Genomic DNA, 18,125 nt, shown 5'->3' with positions numbered 1-18,125 from the left:
GCGGGCCGTCTCCTGCACTGGGACTAGGGCCGGAGTCCGGCCCTGGGATCGGATTTCTCCCTGCTCTCTCTCTCCTGCCTGCCCCATGACTTCCACAGTCCCCGGCAGAACCGGTCTCCCTCATCGCCTAATTTGGTGATGAGCCCCGCGGAGCCACTGGGCAGCGCCCTCTCTAGCCGTGCATTGTGCCATGGTCCGGCCACCGCATGTGGGCAGAGGCACGGGTGACAGGAATAGCTGGAGGAAATGACCCTTGCTGAGATCCGCAGAGCGGGAAAGCGCCTTGTGACTAGATTAGGATCAGATGTGCCTGGTTTAAGCGTAAGCCCCCACCTGGGAGGAGGCGCCCACCAGGCTGCCCCGGCGGCCATCTGTATAAACCGCCCCTGACTCAGCCTCCGGGCCTGGTGGACTTTGGACAAATGCCCCCGTCTTGTCTCCATTAGTTGGCATTTCAAACAAAGTCGTTCTTGTTGCTTGACCCTGGCCTTTGCAGTTAATAGAGAGGCGCCGGGTCAAGGAGTGTTTGCAGGGAGCCTCCGGGTCTGGAGTGACTCATTCGGAGGCATGTCACCCTCTCTGGGAACGGGTCACAGATGTGGCCAGCACCCACCATTTGCAGGGAGCAGACCTACGAATGGCTCATCTCGCCCGAGCACACACACAGCACACAGCTGGCAGAATGAAGCAGGTTCCCGCAGGGTCAGAGCAGAGTGACAGGTTGGAGCTGCCAAGTGCCACCCACACTCTAAAGGCCACCATGGTGAGCTGCTTAAGTTTGTCTCTTAGGCATTGTTCCCCTTGCTTCTGTAGTCAGCGTCAGCTTGTTCTCAAAACTTTCTCACTGGACTGACCCCCCCCCCCACGCCTCCCTGGAACAGGGACTCAGGACTTCAGAGGAAGCTGTGGTCTCAGAAGCACCCAGAAACCTCTGTTCCCCACCACTGCAGGGCTAAGGTAGGAGGGTGCTGTCATGAACTTTCAGTGTGGCGAATTTTTTTTTTTTCTTGGCATAGCCCTGACTCTCTTGGAATTCGCTCTGTAAACCAGGCTGGCCTTGAAATTAGAGATCCGCCTGCCTCTGTCTCCTGAGATCCAGGATTAAAGGCGTGTGCCACCATGCCCAGCTGTGTGCTAAATATTTTTTGAGTGAGGTGCTGTGGAAATACAGATGTCACACAGGTCTGCAGCAGGCAGCCTGCGTCTTCTCAGCCCACGGTGGGTTAGGTGTCCCTCAGATCCCAGCCCAGACCTTTGCTGCGGATGAAGACAGAGCTCAGTGGTAGAGCATTAGCCTCGCAGGTCTATAGCCTAGCAGGCTCAGCATTAAAACAAAAGTTACGGGGGTCCCAAGCCCGCCCTCAACAGGCAGCTCTGACAGACCTGCTGTGATGGGAGGGGTGGGGGACAGGTGAGGGAGTGAAGGGGGTTATGGGAAAGTAGCCTAAGAGCACAGGTGCTTGAAGTTCTTCTTTGTATCTGACATGCATATGTTTGTACACGTTTGTGCTGTACATGCGTGAGCACTCTGGGATGCAAACACGCCCACACACACACACACACACACACACACACACACGGAGGTCAGGGGTCAACCTCTACCTGAGGGCTAGGATGACAGCGCTGAGCCACCAAGCCTGGATGGACTTTCTTCTTTTTATTAAAACTGTTACAAAATTACTCAGTTCAGAAACAAAAGGGAGGGGTCACAACATATACCCGAGCACAAAAGGTTCACACTGAAAGGCCAGCTTTCCTGCGCACCTCCCACTCATCCTCCCCGGCCCCTGTACCCTGATGTCAGGAGTGGTACCCAGGGCCTCCTCTCTGCTCTTTGTGGAGTCAACATGGTCCCGGCAGAGCCCAGGGTGTTGGGCAAGAGGCAGCTCACTGCTGAGATGGCTGTGCATTCTGAGACAAGTGGTCAGGACAGTGTGTCCTTGTGTGTGGTCAGCGGGTCACATGTCTCAGCGCTGCCTGCAGGGCCTTCTTCAGGAAGGTGGCGTTGGGCTCTAGGACCACAGCCAGGTCCAGGCTCTGCTGCTCTGTGATCTAGGGAGAAAGAATCAGGTCAGGACTGCAGTAGCCCGTCTCCCTAGCATCTGAACCTTTCTGCCCCTTAAGGTGGAGCAGAACCAGGAAGGCCTGCCCTGCTGCTAGATGGGCTTCAGGTGTGATCCTCAGGCTACAGATGAGAAGAGAGGTTTCTGAGCATGCCTCAGACCCAGCTTTCTCTCTCTCTTTTTCTCTTTTTCTCTTTTTTTCTTTCTTTCTTTCTTTCTTTTTCTTTCTTTCTTTCTTTCTTTCTTTCTTTCTTTCTTTCTTTCTTTCTTTCTTTCTTTCTTTCTTTCTTTCTGTCTCTCTCTCTCTCCCTCTCCCTCTCTCCCTCTCTCCCTCTCTCCCTGGCCTGTTCCTATGCCCTCTACGGGGCTCAGGTCCCCCCCCCATTCTCCAACCCCCACTCCTCAAAGAAGACGGGGGCAAAGTCCTTTCCCATCTGCAGGTCCTGATGCCTCTGGAGGATGGCCTTTCTTCCGGGATCCAGAGAGGTCTGTAGAGGACCCTGGGACCCCAGGACTGCACAGCACTCAGAGGTTCTGATTCCACTCTCCTGGGATCATTGGGTCAACAAATGACCTGCATGGTGGCCAGTTTTGACTGTCGACCTGACACGGCTGGGTGAAGAGGGAGCCTCATGGGAGGAGCTGCCTCCATTGCCCTGTGGCCTCTGGGGCATTCTTGTGTTGCTGGATAACATCTGAGTGCTCAGCCTACAGTGGGCAGTACTACCCCCAACTAGGTCAGCAGAGAGCATTCAGGCCAGCCTGGTCTCCATAGATCAGGCCAACCAAAGATACAGAGCCTAGCAAGCAGGAAGCCCGAGGTCCTATCTCCAGCACTGCATAAAACAGGCCACAGTAGTGTACCCATTAAACATAGCACTCAGGAACTGGAGACAGGAGGAGCAGACGTTCAAGGTCACTTGGGCTGCATAGCAAATTCAAGGCCACCCTGAGCTATCTGAGATCTTGTCTATTTTATGTTCAATAGTACTTGTCTGCATGTCTGTCTATGTGCAGGTTTCAGAAGCCCTGGAACTAGAGTTACAGACAGTTGTCAACTGCCGTGTGGGTGCTGAGAAGTAAACTCAGGACCTCTGGCTGGCCTTGAACTCAGAAATCTGCCTGTCTCTGCCTCCCAAGTGCTGGGATTAAAGGCGTGCGCCACCACTGCCCAGCAGGACCTCTGGAAGAATAGCCGGTGCTCTTAACCGTTGAGCCACCTCTCCAACCCTCGATCTTGTCAAAATGAAGAGCTCCCTGACCCATGACCCACATGAGCCTTCTAGGACAGGCTGCTGGGCTGGGCCCGTGAGGTGGCTCAGAGGGCGAAGGCGCTTGCTGCCAAGCTTGGCTACCTGGGTTTGATCCTGGGAGGCACACAGTGGAAGGAGAAAGCAAGTTTCTGAAAGTTGTTCTCTGGCCCTACATGTGCACACACACAGTACATAAATTAAAATGCAGTTTTAAACATTAGAATCGGAGGCTGAGAGATGGCTCAGCGGTAAAGAGCACTGACTGCTCTTCCAGAGGTCCTGAGTTCAATTCCCAGCAACCACATGGTGGCTCACAACCATCTGTAATGGGATCTGATGCCCTCTTCTGGTGCGTCTTAAGACAGCTGCATACACTCATATTTCTGTACTCACATAAAATAAATAAATAAATAAATAAATAAATTAAAAAAATACTTTGGAATTAGAACTAAATCTGGGCGTGTTCGTATGACCTGTGACCCCAGTTCTGGGTTAGGAGGCAGACGATCCCTAGGTTCACTGCTCAGTCAGCCAGGCCACGCAGAGAGCTCCTGGTTTGGTGGCAAACCATGTCTGTACAATGGATACGCAGACACTGTGGCCCCAGCAGAACAGGAGGCCGAGGCAGCAGGAGCTAACAGTGTCTGAGGGCTGGTGCACAGGACAGGATAGGAATGCACAGCCTCAGAGGGCTTTGCCAGGGCTTGAGCTGCCGCAAGGAAGTCTGTAGCAGGCTCGCCCCAGCCACCACTGACTCTCTCATACTGTTAGCTCCTGGCTACGACAATCCCCAAGGTCAGTCCTGGCTCACACTGTAGCCCTTGCCAGGAACAGCTCTCCACCGACTCCAGCCCGTGGCCGACTCCAGCCTGTGGCCGTTGGTGCGTTCTTGGTCTTTGGGATGGGAGTGAACCTCTCACATAGCATGGACTGGCCTGGAATTTGCTATGTACAGAGCTTAGCTTTTTGAAAAAAAAGAGAAGAGAGCCTCGTGTATTCAAGGCTGGCCTTGAACTTCTGATCTTCTTGTCTCCAGCTCCTCAGAGCTGGGATGTTATGTGCCTCCCAATCCTCACGTCCAATTTACAAAGTATAAGGAATTGAGCCCAGGGTTTTGTGTAAGCTAGACATACACGCTGCTACATCCCTAGCCCTCCCCACTTTTTATTGTTACTAATTTTTTATGTAACAAAAATTACATAAAACAGGGTCTCAATACAGCCCTGGCTGTTCTGGAACTTACTATGTAAACCAGGCCAGCCTCAAACTCAAGAGAGCCAACTGCCTCTGCCTCCTGAGAGCTTGGACTAAAGGCATGCGCCACCATGTCTAGCTTTGTTATTTTTGAGTTTTGTATTTGCCTGTGTATCCCAGACTGGCCTTGAACTTAAAGCAACCCCCCTGCCTCAGCCTGCTCCATACATTTACCACCCCCAGTAACAACCCCCAATAAAGCTTAGCTGCCCTCCTCCTTTGTCACCAAATGCCTGTGCAAGCAAGGCTCATCCCAGGTATGACAGCTGGAGACAGGGCCAGCTCAATGCCCCACATACTACCAGCAAAGGTCCTGGCTGGGTGAGCCCCCGTTGACACTCACGCTGGCCTGGTACTTGGTCATCACCGTTAGCATCAGCTTGGCATAAGCCATGGAGGTGGTGGCTGCCGGCCCCTCTTTGCAGAGCCTCTGCACCAAGACACTGAACACCTCAGGGGTCATCTCCACCTGCATGCATTAGGACATGGGACATCGTCACAGGACAGCGTTGACCCCAAGCTGTCCATCTCCTAGCAGGTAGCTGAACAGAGTGCTCCAGAACGTTCCTCCACAAACCCAAGTATTGAAGTCTTGGTCCCAGGGCGAGGTACTGGGAGGTGATGTTTGTCTATAGGGGACGATAGTAGCTTGGCCCCTGTTCTCTCTGCTTCCCGGCTGCCATTACCAGAGCACGCTACCCATCACAAACCCCTTCCACCACGATGGTGCCTCATATAGGTCCAGGAGCATCCGAGCCAACCCCAGAGAGAAGCCTCTGACCTGTGGACGCAGCCAGCCTTTCTTCTGCTCTTTCCCTCAGGCAGTCTGTCTCAGTAAGAGAAAGCTAACACACAGCTGTCTCCACAGCTGGACAACAGAGGCCAGCTGAAGGCTGTGAAGAGCTGGCACGAGACAGCAGCTACAGGTCTCACAGAAGAGCAACTGCCCTTGCAGAGGTTCAGTCAGGGCCACAGGGAGCCAGTGACTCTAGCCTGCCTTAGTAGTTGAAGCATGACTGAAGCCAGGCCGGGGTGAGGTTCTGAGGGGCACTGCCAGCTCTTCATGCTAACGGAGGACCACTAGCATCAGGTGGCAGTCAGCACTTCACATGTGCCTTCTTGAAATCTCCCCACACTGTTGTATCTACTCTCAGATAAGGAGACCTGGGAGAAACAGCCAATCCCTGTGAAGCTCCACCGGCATCTGCCAACTTGATGGATTTAGAATCACCATAGAAACACATCTCTGGGTGTGTCTACAAGGGCGTCCCTCAGCCTCCTGCCCCAAGCCCCTCCCAACATGACAGGCTTGACAGGTACACCCTTAAACTGGGAGCCAACCAAGTCTTCTTTCTTCAGGTTGATTGGTTTTTGTTTTTGTTTGTTTGTTTGTTTGTTTGTTTGAGACAGGGTTTCTCTGTGTAGCCCTAGCTGTCCTGGAACTCACTTTGTAGACCAGGCTGGCCTCGAACTCAGAAATCCACCTGCCTCTGCCTCCTGAGTGCTGGGATTAAAGGCACGCGCCACCACTGTCCCTGGCTCTTAAGGTTGATATTGTGAGCTATTTTATCACAACAAGAGGAGTAATTAATCAATTACCTAAGATGCAAACATGAGAGAAGCCAGGAATGGTGTTGTACACCAATAATCTGAGGACTCGGGGCAGGAGCCCAAGGTCAGCTTTCTATATATTGAAGTTCAAGGGCAGCCTGGACTACTTGAGAACCTGTCTCAAATAATAATAATGATGACAATAATAATATAGTGATGGAGAATTTTAGATGGTAAGATAGGAAAATGCTAAAATATACCACTGTAAGAGGGCAGGGCTGGGGCTGGGGCTCTGTTGATGGAGCCCATGACCGGGATGCGTGGAGCCCTGGGTTCAGTATCTAGTGTCACATAAAATACGGCATGGTGACACATAGCATGTAAGCTCAAACTCCAGGTAGACACACAAAAAGCAGGTCCACTGGGCCCAGAGCTGGTGAGTTTCAGCCCCCATGAGAAGCAGGGAAGACCAGTTTAAGGACCGCTGTCTAAACAGCCAATGTGAGCGCTGCCCTAACTTGGAGCTGTTTTTCTGAACCAGTGAGAGCTGAGCGCTAGACCGGGGAGTCAGATGCCTGGGACAGAGCCAGGGGAACATTCTGCTTCCATCCTGTTGAGATTTTAGACTCTAACCTCGTGTGTTGAGGCACACCTGTAGTCCTCCCAGCATGAGGAAGAATGACCAGTTCAAGGTCACCCTCCAGCACACAGGGGTTTTAGGCCAGCCTGGGCCACGTGATAGAGAAGCAGAGACGCCAGTCCCAAGGCAGGTGCTACTAAAAGAAAAGGCTAGGTGACCAGGGGTCAGCTGTCTGTCCCTGCCTGCATCTACTGGGCCTTCTGCCACACAGGACCTTCTGCAGTGACATAGGTATAAGGCAGTGTCCTGCTTGCCTAACCCTGAAACCCGGAGCCTCTCAAGGGAACACGCTCACCTGCCGTTCCAGGAGCGCCTGCAACACCAGGAACGTCTCTTCTCTCCAGGCCAGCTCCAGGATCTGCCTGCACAGAAGACACCCGGTAAGACCTGTCCCCAAAGCCACTCGGGCTCCACAGCAGAACAGCGTCAGCCTTACCTTAGCAGCTGGAGACCCCAGAACCATCCTGGGTTTAATCCCAGGCTTTATCACCAACTGTCTGTGAGGACTTTTTTGTGCTGAGAATGGAAGCCACATCGGCTCTGAGGCTAAGTTGTCAGTGAGTGGTGGCTGGCATTATTTGAGACTACTACCCCACCCCACTATGGTGTGGGTTTTTTTTGTTTTGTTTTTGTTTGTTTTTTCGAGACAGGGTTTCTCTGTGTAGCCTTGGCTGTCCTGGAACTCTGTAGACCAGGCTGGCCTTGAACTCTGCCTGCCTCTGCCTCCCGTGTGCTGGGATTAAAGGCGTGTGCCACCACGCCCGGCTCTGACAGCATACTCTTAACTGTTGCCTCCCTAGTCCCTATATCTATGTTTAGGAAACAGTGTACCCCAGACTGGCCCCAAACTTGCCATGCAGTCAGGATTAGTCTTAAACTCTGGACCCTCCTACCTCTACTTCCATGGATGAGACTTCAGGCTTACACCACGAATGCCCAGCCATTCTTTGATTTTACTGCCTAAATTTAATCCCAATTTTGAGCACTTACATACTAGGAATATTACATGAATCTCGACGTTGAGACTCATATGTGCTAAACACACACTCTCCCACAGAGTAACACCAAGTACCTTGGATGTTCAATTTTCTGTGAACTCACAGTATGTGCTACCACACAGAGGGACTACCGGGCTCAGAGACAAGGAGTGAGGAGCCCAGGCTTGTGTGCCTTGTAATTCCAGCACATGGGAGGAAGATGGTGGGAGTTCAAGCCTAGCCTCAGCTATGATCAAGGCCAGCCTGGGCTACATGAAACCCTGCTTCGAAAATAAATAAATAAATATATACAACCAAGCTTGAGTTAATAAACAAGGTCAAGATTGAACTCACGTCTGACTTTAGCTGCTCTTAACCACTGCAGCATATCCTGGCTAAGCTGAGCTAATTATTAGAGGAACCACACCCAGAAAAACTGGGGATGATGCCCAGCATACCACCCAACATGGGCCCAGAGGAAAGGCCACCAGGCAGGTTTAGATCCCAGAGCCATGGTGGGCATGCGTGTGTGTGCATGGTGCTGGAATGAAACCATGGCTTCACGCAGGCTTGGCCTGGGGAGAAAGCAGAGTGGCGTTAGCTTCGAGGCCTGCACACTCACCCCAGAATCTGGACCTGCATGTCTGGCTCCAGGGACTCATCCTTTATGAGGGAACACAGTAACTCGGTCTGCGCAGGACCTGGGCCAGACACAGGAGAGGAGAGAGGGCTGAGAAGGTAGGGGAAGGCTGCCAGGGTCTGGATGCCCGCTGTCGGGCAAGTTACTCACTGAACCCCTTACTCCCAGCAGGTCTCCTGGGGTGAAGTGCGCTGGGCACAAAGGGTGGGGCTGGTTCTGGTTCTGCACACACCTACATGTAGGTCCTGGAGCAAGGGACAGAGGACAGCCCTGCAGACGGCGTAGGTGTACTTTACACAGAAGGAGACGAGGGCCACTCTGAGAAGCCTGGAGGCAGAGGACGGCAGGGAGCAGATCTAGTCACAAGGGAGAGTCACAAGTCACAGAGTCACATCTTCTCTTTAGGATTATCTCACACACATTTATACGACGGCAGGCCATGTTTTAGAGGAAAAGCCAAGTGTCTATCTATCTAGGATCACACTGGCTCCCACCTGGGGCCCAGGTGAGAAGAAGTTACATTTGTAACAACATACAGTCAGGAACCCAACCCTCTACCCCTCTCCCAACCCCTTCCTACCCGGTCAAGAAAGAGGCTCCTAGCCAGCACGGAGGCGTTGCAGATGCTGAGGGCTGGCTTGAGACCCAGCAGATGGCTGCAGAGCTGCAGGAGACCTTCGTCAGGGAGCTGGGGTAGCTGTAGCTTGCTGCATAGCAACTCCATCTGGGTGGGGGGACACGGAAGACACTCAGCTGCCTCTGCCAGGCCCAGTGGGCAACTGAAAAGACAGGCAGGGGGCTGGAGAGGTGGCTCAGCGGTTAAGAGCACTGACTGCTCTTCCAGAGGTCCTGAGTTCAAATCCCAGCAACCACATGGTGGCTCTCAACCATCTGTAATGGGATCAGATGCCCTCTTCTGGTGTGTCTGAAGACACCAGTGTACTTACATAAAATAAATAAATAAAATCTTAAAAAAAAAAAAAAAAAAAAAAGACAGGCAGGGAGGAGAGGAGGAGGGGAGAGGAGGGGGGGGACACGGCCCAGAGCAGGGAGAGTCACTACAGTGGGAGGAGCCTGGAGAGGCGGAGAAAGCAAGCCCCTCCCCTGAGCTCCATGGGAGGCGGGGAAACAGGTGCAGGGGTGACCTCAGGGCAGGCCTGTCTCACCTCCTTGGGACTACATTCATGAAGAAACTGCAGGTCCGCTAGGGGCTCCTCCTGCTCCTCCAGCCCCTGGGGAGGCAAATCCTACATAAGGGCCAGCAGAGTCCTTGTGACAGGTCACAGAGGCTACTCTTGAAAGGCACTCCCAGAGGAGGACATCTTGGGGGATGATGGCCTGTCCAAGCACGGCCCTGGAGGGCCTGTCAGATCTCTGTCCTCCCCAGCCCCATGCTGAGCTCCATGATCTGGGGTTTCCCTGGGCAAGGCTACGGTAGAAGCCAGAAGGAGGGTTGTGGTGGACCGGGAGAGCCTGTCACCTCCTGGAGGGCCTTCAGCAGCAGCTGCAGCCTGGACATCTGGTCCTGTGGAGGAGAGCGCAGTCATGGAAGATCTGTGGTGCAGCAGGACCTCTCAGCTCCCTCTGTAGGAAACACCCTGGGCAAGAGCTGGGGAACGGGGCCCAGCACCCACATGGGGCTGTTCACAATCTCCAGTCCCCTCTAACTCTAGCCCTGGGAGCCCCAACGCCCTCTTCTGGCCTCCATGGGCACGACAGGCGTGTGGTGCACACAAGGACAAGCAGGCACACACATAAGCTAAATAAAACCTCTACAGGGGGAGTGGGGCACACCATGAGAGCTGACAGGCAAAGGCAACTCAGAAGAAGCAGGTATGGGCCGCCTCCACCTAGATGCCTAGAGCAGGCCTGTGTGAAGCCCAGCCCACGGCTGTCTTCTCTGCCCCCAACCTCAATGGGGTAGGTAGACCCTGTGTGGGCAGGCAGGCTCTTGATATGACTCACAGCAGCAGGCAGAGCAGCAGGAGCTAAAGTCACCCCTAGACCGTCAGGACAGGTGCATCCCGATCCTAGTAACTCCCTCCACACCCACAACCCACCCCTCATCCCTGGCCCATGGACTACAGAGAGGTCCCTGCTGGAAGCTGGGTCTCAACCAGCTTCCACCATTACCCGGAAGTACCAGCTTCCCAAGCACACCATACCTGGACAACTTTGGGCAACTCCACACTCTCAGCCGGCCCCTTGGCCTCCTCCACGCCAGGGCCAGTCTCCGGAGCCTCGGCTTCAGTGTCAGGCAACACACCTTCAATGTCAGGCAACACACACACTGGGGATCCCAGTGACTCCAGTGTGGGTCTCTCTTCCCGAACCTTTCCTTCCACCTCCTCCTCACAGCCCCGGAGCCTTTTAGGGGATCTCTCTGACTCAGGGCTGGCAGCCTCTTCTGGCGCTTTCTTCCGTTTCCCACAAAGCTGGGAGAGTCTGTCCTCTTGTTCAGGGTCAGGAGCCTGGGCCAGTTTCAGCCCCCTCCCGCCTTGGCCCAGCCGCCCACACAGGTCCCGGAGCTGTGACTGACAGCTTCTGGTCAATGGAGAGGATCCCTCCGCAGCGACTCCGACCCCCACATCCCTTCGCAGCAGCTCCCCCAGGGCGTGGAGCCAGGCATCAGGGGTAGACGCTGTGTCCTGATGGTGGAGCTGCAGCACAGAGCGGAGTCCGCACTCAGGTAAGGATGGTTGGAGAGCCAGCAGCAGGGACAGCAGGTTCTTCCGGCAGACCCCAGGCAACCGGTGTAACAGTGGGACCCTAAGAACAAAAGATTTTTGTTTTCTGAGTTGGGGGGGGGTTCACTATGTAATTCATGCTGGTCTTGACCCCTCAAACCTCCTGCCTCAGTACCGTACGTGCTGTTCACAGGCATGTACCACCATACCGTTGGGGCAGACTGGCTCTGGAGTTGAACGCCGTGGCAGGCAACAGCCAGGGACTGGATGGCGGTACCTTCGAGAGTTGCTGAGGGTAGGTGGCCAGGTCTGGTGGCACATACCTTCAATCCCAGCACGTGCAAAGCTAAGGTAGACAGATCTCTATGGGTTTAAGGCCAGTCGGAGCTAAACAGTGAGACCCTGTCTCCAAAACAAGCAAGAGTTGCCGAGGATGGAGGGGTCAGGGGTGCCTAACATGCACCAGGCCCTGTTCTTAGACCCCTGCACCAGAAAGGGCTTCACAGAGCGAGTGGGCCAGGAAGCAGAAAGAAAGAACTCCATAACAACCCTTCATCCCACCCTTTACTGCTCCTAAGGGGCTGGCTGCTGCAAACAGCTGGAATATCCTCTCAACCCTGGCCTCCAGAGCTTCCCCAGGGTTCTAAGCCTGTAGCTCTCTCTCTAGGATTCTACTGAGGTAGCCAGTGTGACCAGAACCAAATGACCATGTCTTCAAGCTTCCCCCTGTGTCAGGTGTCAGGGCCATTATCACACTGAGGTATATATTCCCCCCCCCCCTTTATTGTGACAGGGTTTCTCTGTGTAGCCCTGGCTGTCCTGGAACTCACTCTGTAGACCAGGCTGGCCTCGAACTCACAGAGATCTACCAGCCTCTAGTTTTCTTGGCCTGTGCAGTCTTGGTTTCCAACTTGAAGCAATCCTCCTGTCTCACTCAGGTTCCTGATTGCTGAAGTCAGACCCTACACTGTAGGCCTGTATTTTTTTGTTTGTCTTTTGTTTTCTAGACAGGGTTTCTCTGTGCAGCCCTGGCTGTCCTGGAACTCACTCTGTAGACCAGGCTGGCCTCAAACTCAGAAATCCGCCTGCCTCTGCCTCCTGAGTGCTGGGATTAAAGGCGTGCGCCACCACGCCCAGCATGGCCTGTATTTTTAACACATGTATCCACTTGATAAGAACATCTGTATTGGAGGTATATTATTATTATTATTATTTGTTGTTTTGACAGGGTCTATGTTGTCCTGGGTGGTCTTGGAGATTGTCATGCCTCTGCCTACCGGGTAGTGCTATTAACAACGTGCACACACCGCCTTTTCTTCATCTTAAGACAGAGTCTCACTCTGTTGCCCTGAACTCCAGAGATGTGCTCGCCTCTGCCTCCCGGATGCACCAGCAGCTCTGCAACTGGTGATGGAAGCAAGCAAACAAACTCAGTCTGCACTTAGAATTCTGCCTGACAAAATGCGTGTCTCAGCCCAGTGTTGGCATGCGCACTGGTAATCCTATCACCGAGGACATGGCTGCCGGAGTTCGAGGCTAACCTGGGCTAGATGGAACCCTGCCTCAACCACACAAATAAGCAGAGGGGAAGCGGCGGGGGCCACGGGTGGGGACTCACAGCTCCAGGCGGCCGTCGGGGCCCCGCACCTCGGGCTCTACGTGGCCCAGCGCCTCCAGGAAGCCATGCCAAGGGAAGTGCTCCGCGCGGCGGCCGAGGGCGCGCAGAACCCCTAGCCCGCGCCGCGCGCCTTCAGGCCCTGCCTGTAGCGCCTGAAGCAGGAGGCGGGCGGGGGCCTCCAGGGTCGCCCAGGGCTCCGCCCCGGCCGAGGCCACGGTGTCCGACACCGGCGTCGCCAGCGCAGAGCGGACGCGGGGCGGGGACCAGGACACGCGGGATCGGAGCGCCACTCCGGCCGCGCAAAGCTCCCGGGGCCACGGAAACCCGGAGCGCCAAGTAGAGCCAGAAGGGGCGGGACCTAGCGATCGGGGCGGGACCGGAATGGGCGTGTCATCGCGAGTGGGCGGGAACAGCAACTAACCAGACCTGTAAGAGAGCGTCCAGGAAAGGGGCGGAGCGTGGGGCGGAGCGAGGGCATCAGGAAGCACCTTAACTCCCTGCATAGTGCGAGAAGCCCGCGAAGGGGTGGGGCCGGTTCCAGCGGCTGCAGCCAATCTGATCCGCGCTTGGTGGAGCGGCTGTGCTATACTGCTTAGTCCTTTTCCACGTCTTTTAAAAAATTATTTTATGCGTATGGGTGATTTGCTTGTATGTCTGGTGCCCGCGGAGGCCAGAAGAGGGCGTCGGATGTCCTGGGACTGGAGTTAGAGATGGCTGTAAATTTACACGTGGGGTCTTCTGCAAGAGCAGCTAATACTTAACTGCTGAGCCATCATCCCTCCAACTCCGTTTCCATTTTGCTTTTGTGTGTGTGTGTGTGTGTGTGTGTGTGTGTGTGTGTGTGTGTGTGCCTGTGTATATGTATGTGGGCCACATGTGTGCAGGAGCCCTGGAAAGTCAGAAGAAAAATTTCTTTGAAAATTGAGTTATAGGCAGTTGAGACTTGCACACACACACTGAGAAACCCTAGTCTTTACGAGTATAGTTAGCACTCCTAACCACTAAGCCATCTCTCTAGTTCCTATCCCTTTACATTTTTATTTTTACTCATATGTATGCGGCGTGCGTGTATGCGTGGTTGGGGAATATCTCTATGTGTATATAGTATGTATGTGTTCTGAACCTTAGTCCTCTGTGAGACAGCAATATGACCTCTTAACTGATAAGACGTCTCCCCAGCCACAAATTATCAAATATTTTGACAGTTACTTTCAGGAAGAATTAAAAAAGGAGACAAATTGAGATGCCTTATAATAGGATGACCAGGCAAGATGAACCTGATAAAGTCCAGGTCAGGGAGCCTGTAGGGAGGCCACTACAGGAAGAGAAGAAACGGCAATAGCCCTGGGGCTGCAGGGTGGCTGGAGGGGAGATCAGAGAGGTCACCAGGCTTGAGGTCACACAGAGGACATTGGCTTTCTGCTCTGAATATCATGGGAACCCATGGCAGTATTTTTGAGCTGATTTTGATCTAAGCCAAACTATTTATTTCAAAGGAATGAGTTGGAAAAGACAAGGTCTTTAGTGATTCACAAAGGGGAAAAAAAAAGCAAAAAGACAAAAAGAAAGAAAGAGAAAAAAGAAAATGCTTTCTTCTAATAACCTCCTTTCTCCAGTAAGTAGACTAGAGCAGATTCCCGGTGTTCCACAGAGGAGCTGTGACAGATGTGGACCCTAAGAAGTACAGCTGGGATCTTCCCCAAGCCTCAACCAGGACCTCGCTGCCTGAGGCTTTGCATTTGAGTCATCTGGGTAGAACTGAGGCAGAGTTCTAAACCTGGTTTAGATTTCCACGTTCAGAGAAGTCCAGGACGATATCCCAACCCCTGTGGAATGTACAGCACAGTCTCCCAGAGGTCAAGGAAAGCAGATGGCCCCTGGGGACAGGGGCTAAAAATGAACAGTATTCAGACAGCATGGGACAGCTCAGTTATATCTTATTGGTTTTCTTCCAAAATCCTTCTACAAAACAGTAAAGTTTAAAAAAAATCAAGCCGGGCCACGCCTTTAATCCCAGCACTTGGGAGGCAGAGGCAGGTGGAATTCTGAGTTCGAAGCCAGCCTGGTCTACAAAGTGAGTTCCAGGACAGCCAAGGCTACACAGAGAAACCCTGTCTCAAAAACCAAAAAAAAAAAAAACAAAGACTTGTAAAGTGGATAAGAACCTTTGTTCACTGTGGTCCTCTCCCCTCCCCAACACCCATGCCTCCTCCTCCCCCACCCAGCTCACAGGGGAGGAGGTAGAGGGTTTGTAGCAAAGCCTCAAGGGATTATCAGTCACCACTAAAATTTCTCACCCAGCAGGTCCCTCCCTTCCCCTATTCCTCCTTCCTTCCTTTCTTCCTTTCTTCCTTTCTTTCTTGTATATGAGTACACTGTAGCTGTCTTCAGACACACCAGAAGAGGGCATCAGACCCCATTACAGATGGTTGTGAGCCACCATGTGGTTGCTGGGATTTGAACTCAAGGATCTCAGAAAGAGGAATCAGTGCTCTCTTTTTAAAGTTTTTTATTTATTTAATGTGAGTGCTCTACTGCATATACATCTGATGGCCAGAAGAGGGCATCAGATCCCTTTCTAGATAGTTGTGAGCCACCACATAGTTGCTGGGAATTGAACTCTGGATCTCTGGAAAAAGGGACAGTGCTTCTAACCGCTAAGCCATCTCTTCAGCCCCCTTCCCTGTTCTTTCAAACAACTCCTCGAAGCTGAAAGCTAAGGGAAGAAGAGCGCATGTCCTCCCCGCAAGCCCCCAAAAGTGCAGGACCAAGGCCAGGGCACAATCTGGAAGAGCACATCTTTCTCTGGCTTGCTGGTCTCTAGGAATGATTTGGCCCCAACCCCATAAAGTAGAGAGAAAAACCCAGAAGCCTTTGGCTTTAGCCATAGCTGATTGGGGACAGACTCACAGGTGAAGTTTGGCAGGCTGGACACGGCACAATATTGTCACATTAGGGTAGGCATTATCTATATTTCTCATGTAATGCATTACATTTATGGTGGATATTTTTAAAATACTGGTCCTCCGACAGGCAGTGGTGGCGCACGCCTTTGATCCCAGCACTTGGGAGGCAGAGGCAGGTGAATCTCTGAGTTCAAGGCCATCCTGGTCTATACAGTGAGTTCCAGTACAGCCAGGGCTACACAGAGAAACCCTGTCTGGAAAAACCAAAACCAAAACAAACAAACAACTGGTTCTCATGTAACCTAGGCTGCCTGCCAACTTGATGTGTCACTGAAGATGACCTGGAACTTCTGAGCCTCTTGCCTCCACCTCCCAAGTACTGGGATTACGGGTGTGTGCCCATATTCCTAGCAAGGAGCAAACTGAGACCTTGTGCCTGCTGGGTGATCATACTGACTGAGCCCCAGTCCCAGCCCAGCCTTCATGGATGTTGTATTATTTTTCTTTTTCTTTTTTTCTTTATTTTATTTTATTTTATTTTTGGTTTTTTAAGACAGGGTTTCTCTGTGTAGCCCTGGCTGTCCCGGAACTCACTTTGTAGACCAGGCTGGCCTCGAACTCAGAAATCCGCCTGCCTCTGCCTCCCGAGCGCTGGGATTAAAGGCGTGTGCCACCACGCCCAGCTGTATTATTTTTCTATTGCTGCGATAAAGCACCATGGCTAGGGGCTGGAGAGATGGTTTAGTGTTTATGAGCACCGATTGCTCTTCCAGAGGACCAGAGTTCAATTCCCAGAAACCTCATGACAGGCAGCTCACAACTGTCTGACTCCAGTTCCAGAGGGTCTGACAGCCTCTCACAGATAAGCAGGCAGAACAACAAAGCACATAAAAATAAATCCTTAAACAACAACGACAATACCAGGACCAAGACAACTGGAATAAGAGTTTATTTTGTTTGGGCTATGGTTCCCAAGAGTTCGGACCCCATGATGGCAGAGTAGACTAGGATTGAGGGGTGGAACCTCTGAGTTTAAACTGCAAAAGCAAACTAGACAGCAAACTGGGAAATGCACTTAGCTTTGAACCCTCAGAGCTGGTCCCCCGGGGACATACTTCCTCCAGTGGAAACCAGATCTGGTTGAAAGGTGCTAAAAGGAGAGATGAAGAATCCGATTCAAGCCATGTTCTTCCAGTAGAAATGGACTCTCAAGTCTGGTGCATGATGTTCTCCAGGTCATACACAGTACCAAAGCACGCACTGTAATTGGGAACGGCGGCGAGGAGGCAAGGATCCCTCTCCCCACTTGTAGGGTTGACGTTTATACCACCGTCTTCCAGCAGGTGGCAGTGAAGCGCCTTAATGGAGACCCTTCTAGAAATCTGTCTCAGAGCTGCAGACCACGAACCTCTTTTCAACTTAAATACTAGTACCATACAAGGACGGGACCCTCAGCTGTGCCTCTGGAGCCACGTTAGAACACTGCACTGGGCTGTGGGTGGCCTTAGCTGGTGCAGCTTCCAGCTAATGGATGTTCAGTGATGAGGCCAGAGTGGGCTGTGGACACTTGAGGTCAGCCTCAGGGGACACTTGAGGTCAGCCTCAGGGAGGCCAGCCAGGGTCATGAGTGCACAAAAGAGGAGTTTGTCACAAAGCCTTCTTAAATCTATGACCATCTGGGCCCTTCCCACTCCCCACGTACCCATTACAGACACGGGGGGGGGGGGCAGAGCACCCAGGGGACGGCAGAAATTCCTCAAAACAACCCCCCCCTTTCAAAAACTACCGCCAGGATGGTTCCAGGAGGTGGCCCCATGGGAGCTCCCAGACTTCCCTTTCCTGGCCCCTATGTGACACCAGCCATGTCAACACCTGTGCTGGTAGCTTTGAGTGGCTTCTGTTTCTGTTTTGTTTTGAGACAGGCTGTCATTATGTAGCTCTGGCTGAACCGTGCTGTGTAGATCAAACTGGCCTCAAGCTCTGTCCACTTCAACCCCTGCCCCCTGAGAGCTGGGGTTAATAGTATACACACCCACAGATGTGTCTCTCTCTTTTAATGTTTTGTTTTAATCTTTTGAGACACAGTGTCCTGTTGCTCAAGCTGGCCTCAAACTTACTATGATGTTTTTCTTTTTTTGGTTTTTTTGAGACAAGGTTTCTCTGTGTAACTGTGGCTGCCCTGGAACTCTGTAGACCAGGCTGACCTCAAACTCAGAAATCTGTCTGCCTCTGCCTCCCAAGTTCTAGGATCAAAGATGTGTGCCACCACTGCCCGGCAGACATTGAATTTCTATTCCAGATATTGAATTTCTATTCTTCCTGCCTTCTCCACTTGAATACTATGTGCCACATTGGTGTGTGGTCATGAAACTCTCTCTCTCCTCTCTCTCTCTCTCTCTCTCTCTCTCTCTCTCTCTCTCTCTCTCTCTCTCTCTCTCTTTCTCCTCATTTTGAAGATTTACCCTTTATGTGAGTGTTTTGCCTGCATGTATGTATATTCGTGTACCACTTGTGTGCCTGGCATCTGCCTGGCGTC

At 52.6% G+C, this 18,125-nt stretch overlaps 1 protein-coding gene across 1 annotated transcript; it reads right to left on the bottom strand.

Annotated features, from left to right (window-relative positions):
• Positions 1-1,644: 1,644 nt before the first annotated feature.
• Positions 1,645-13,186, bottom strand: Fance (FA complementation group E). The gene is made up of 11 exons (XM_021221833.2): positions 13,105-13,186; positions 12,684-13,041; positions 10,544-11,147; positions 9,859-9,903; positions 9,545-9,610; positions 8,959-9,102; positions 8,611-8,734; positions 8,361-8,439; positions 7,057-7,123; positions 4,914-5,039; positions 1,645-2,052 (listed from the first exon to the last, which is right to left on the bottom strand). The coding sequence occupies exons 1-11, from the start codon at positions 13,184-13,186 to the stop codon at positions 1,951-1,953; spliced, it is 1,797 nt and encodes a 598-aa protein (XP_021077492.1). The 3' UTR covers positions 1,645-1,950.
• Between the last annotated feature and the right edge of the window lie 4,939 nt (positions 13,187-18,125).

Source organism: Mus pahari, chromosome 21 (genome assembly GCF_900095145.1).
Source record: "Mus pahari chromosome 21, PAHARI_EIJ_v1.1, whole genome shotgun sequence".
NCBI lineage: Eukaryota > Metazoa > Chordata > Mammalia > Rodentia > Muridae > Mus > Mus pahari.
This window is presented reverse-complemented; position numbering and strand designations above follow the sequence as displayed.

Bases quoted from the DNA above. Each gene is read 5' to 3' on its own strand.
- Fance (XM_021221833.2), bottom strand. From the start codon at position 13,186: ATGCAGGGAGTTAAGGTGCTTCCTGATGCCCTCGCTCCGCCCCACGCT. The intron at 9,611-9,858 runs GTGACAGGCTCT...TTGCCTCCCCAG, and splicing joins TGCTGAAGGCCCTCCAGGAG to GGGCTGGAGGAGCAGGAGGA. The intron at 7,124-8,360 runs GTGAGTGTGCAG...TCTTCTGTGCAG, and splicing joins ATGCAGGTCCAGATTCTGGG to GCAGATCCTGGAGCTGGCCT.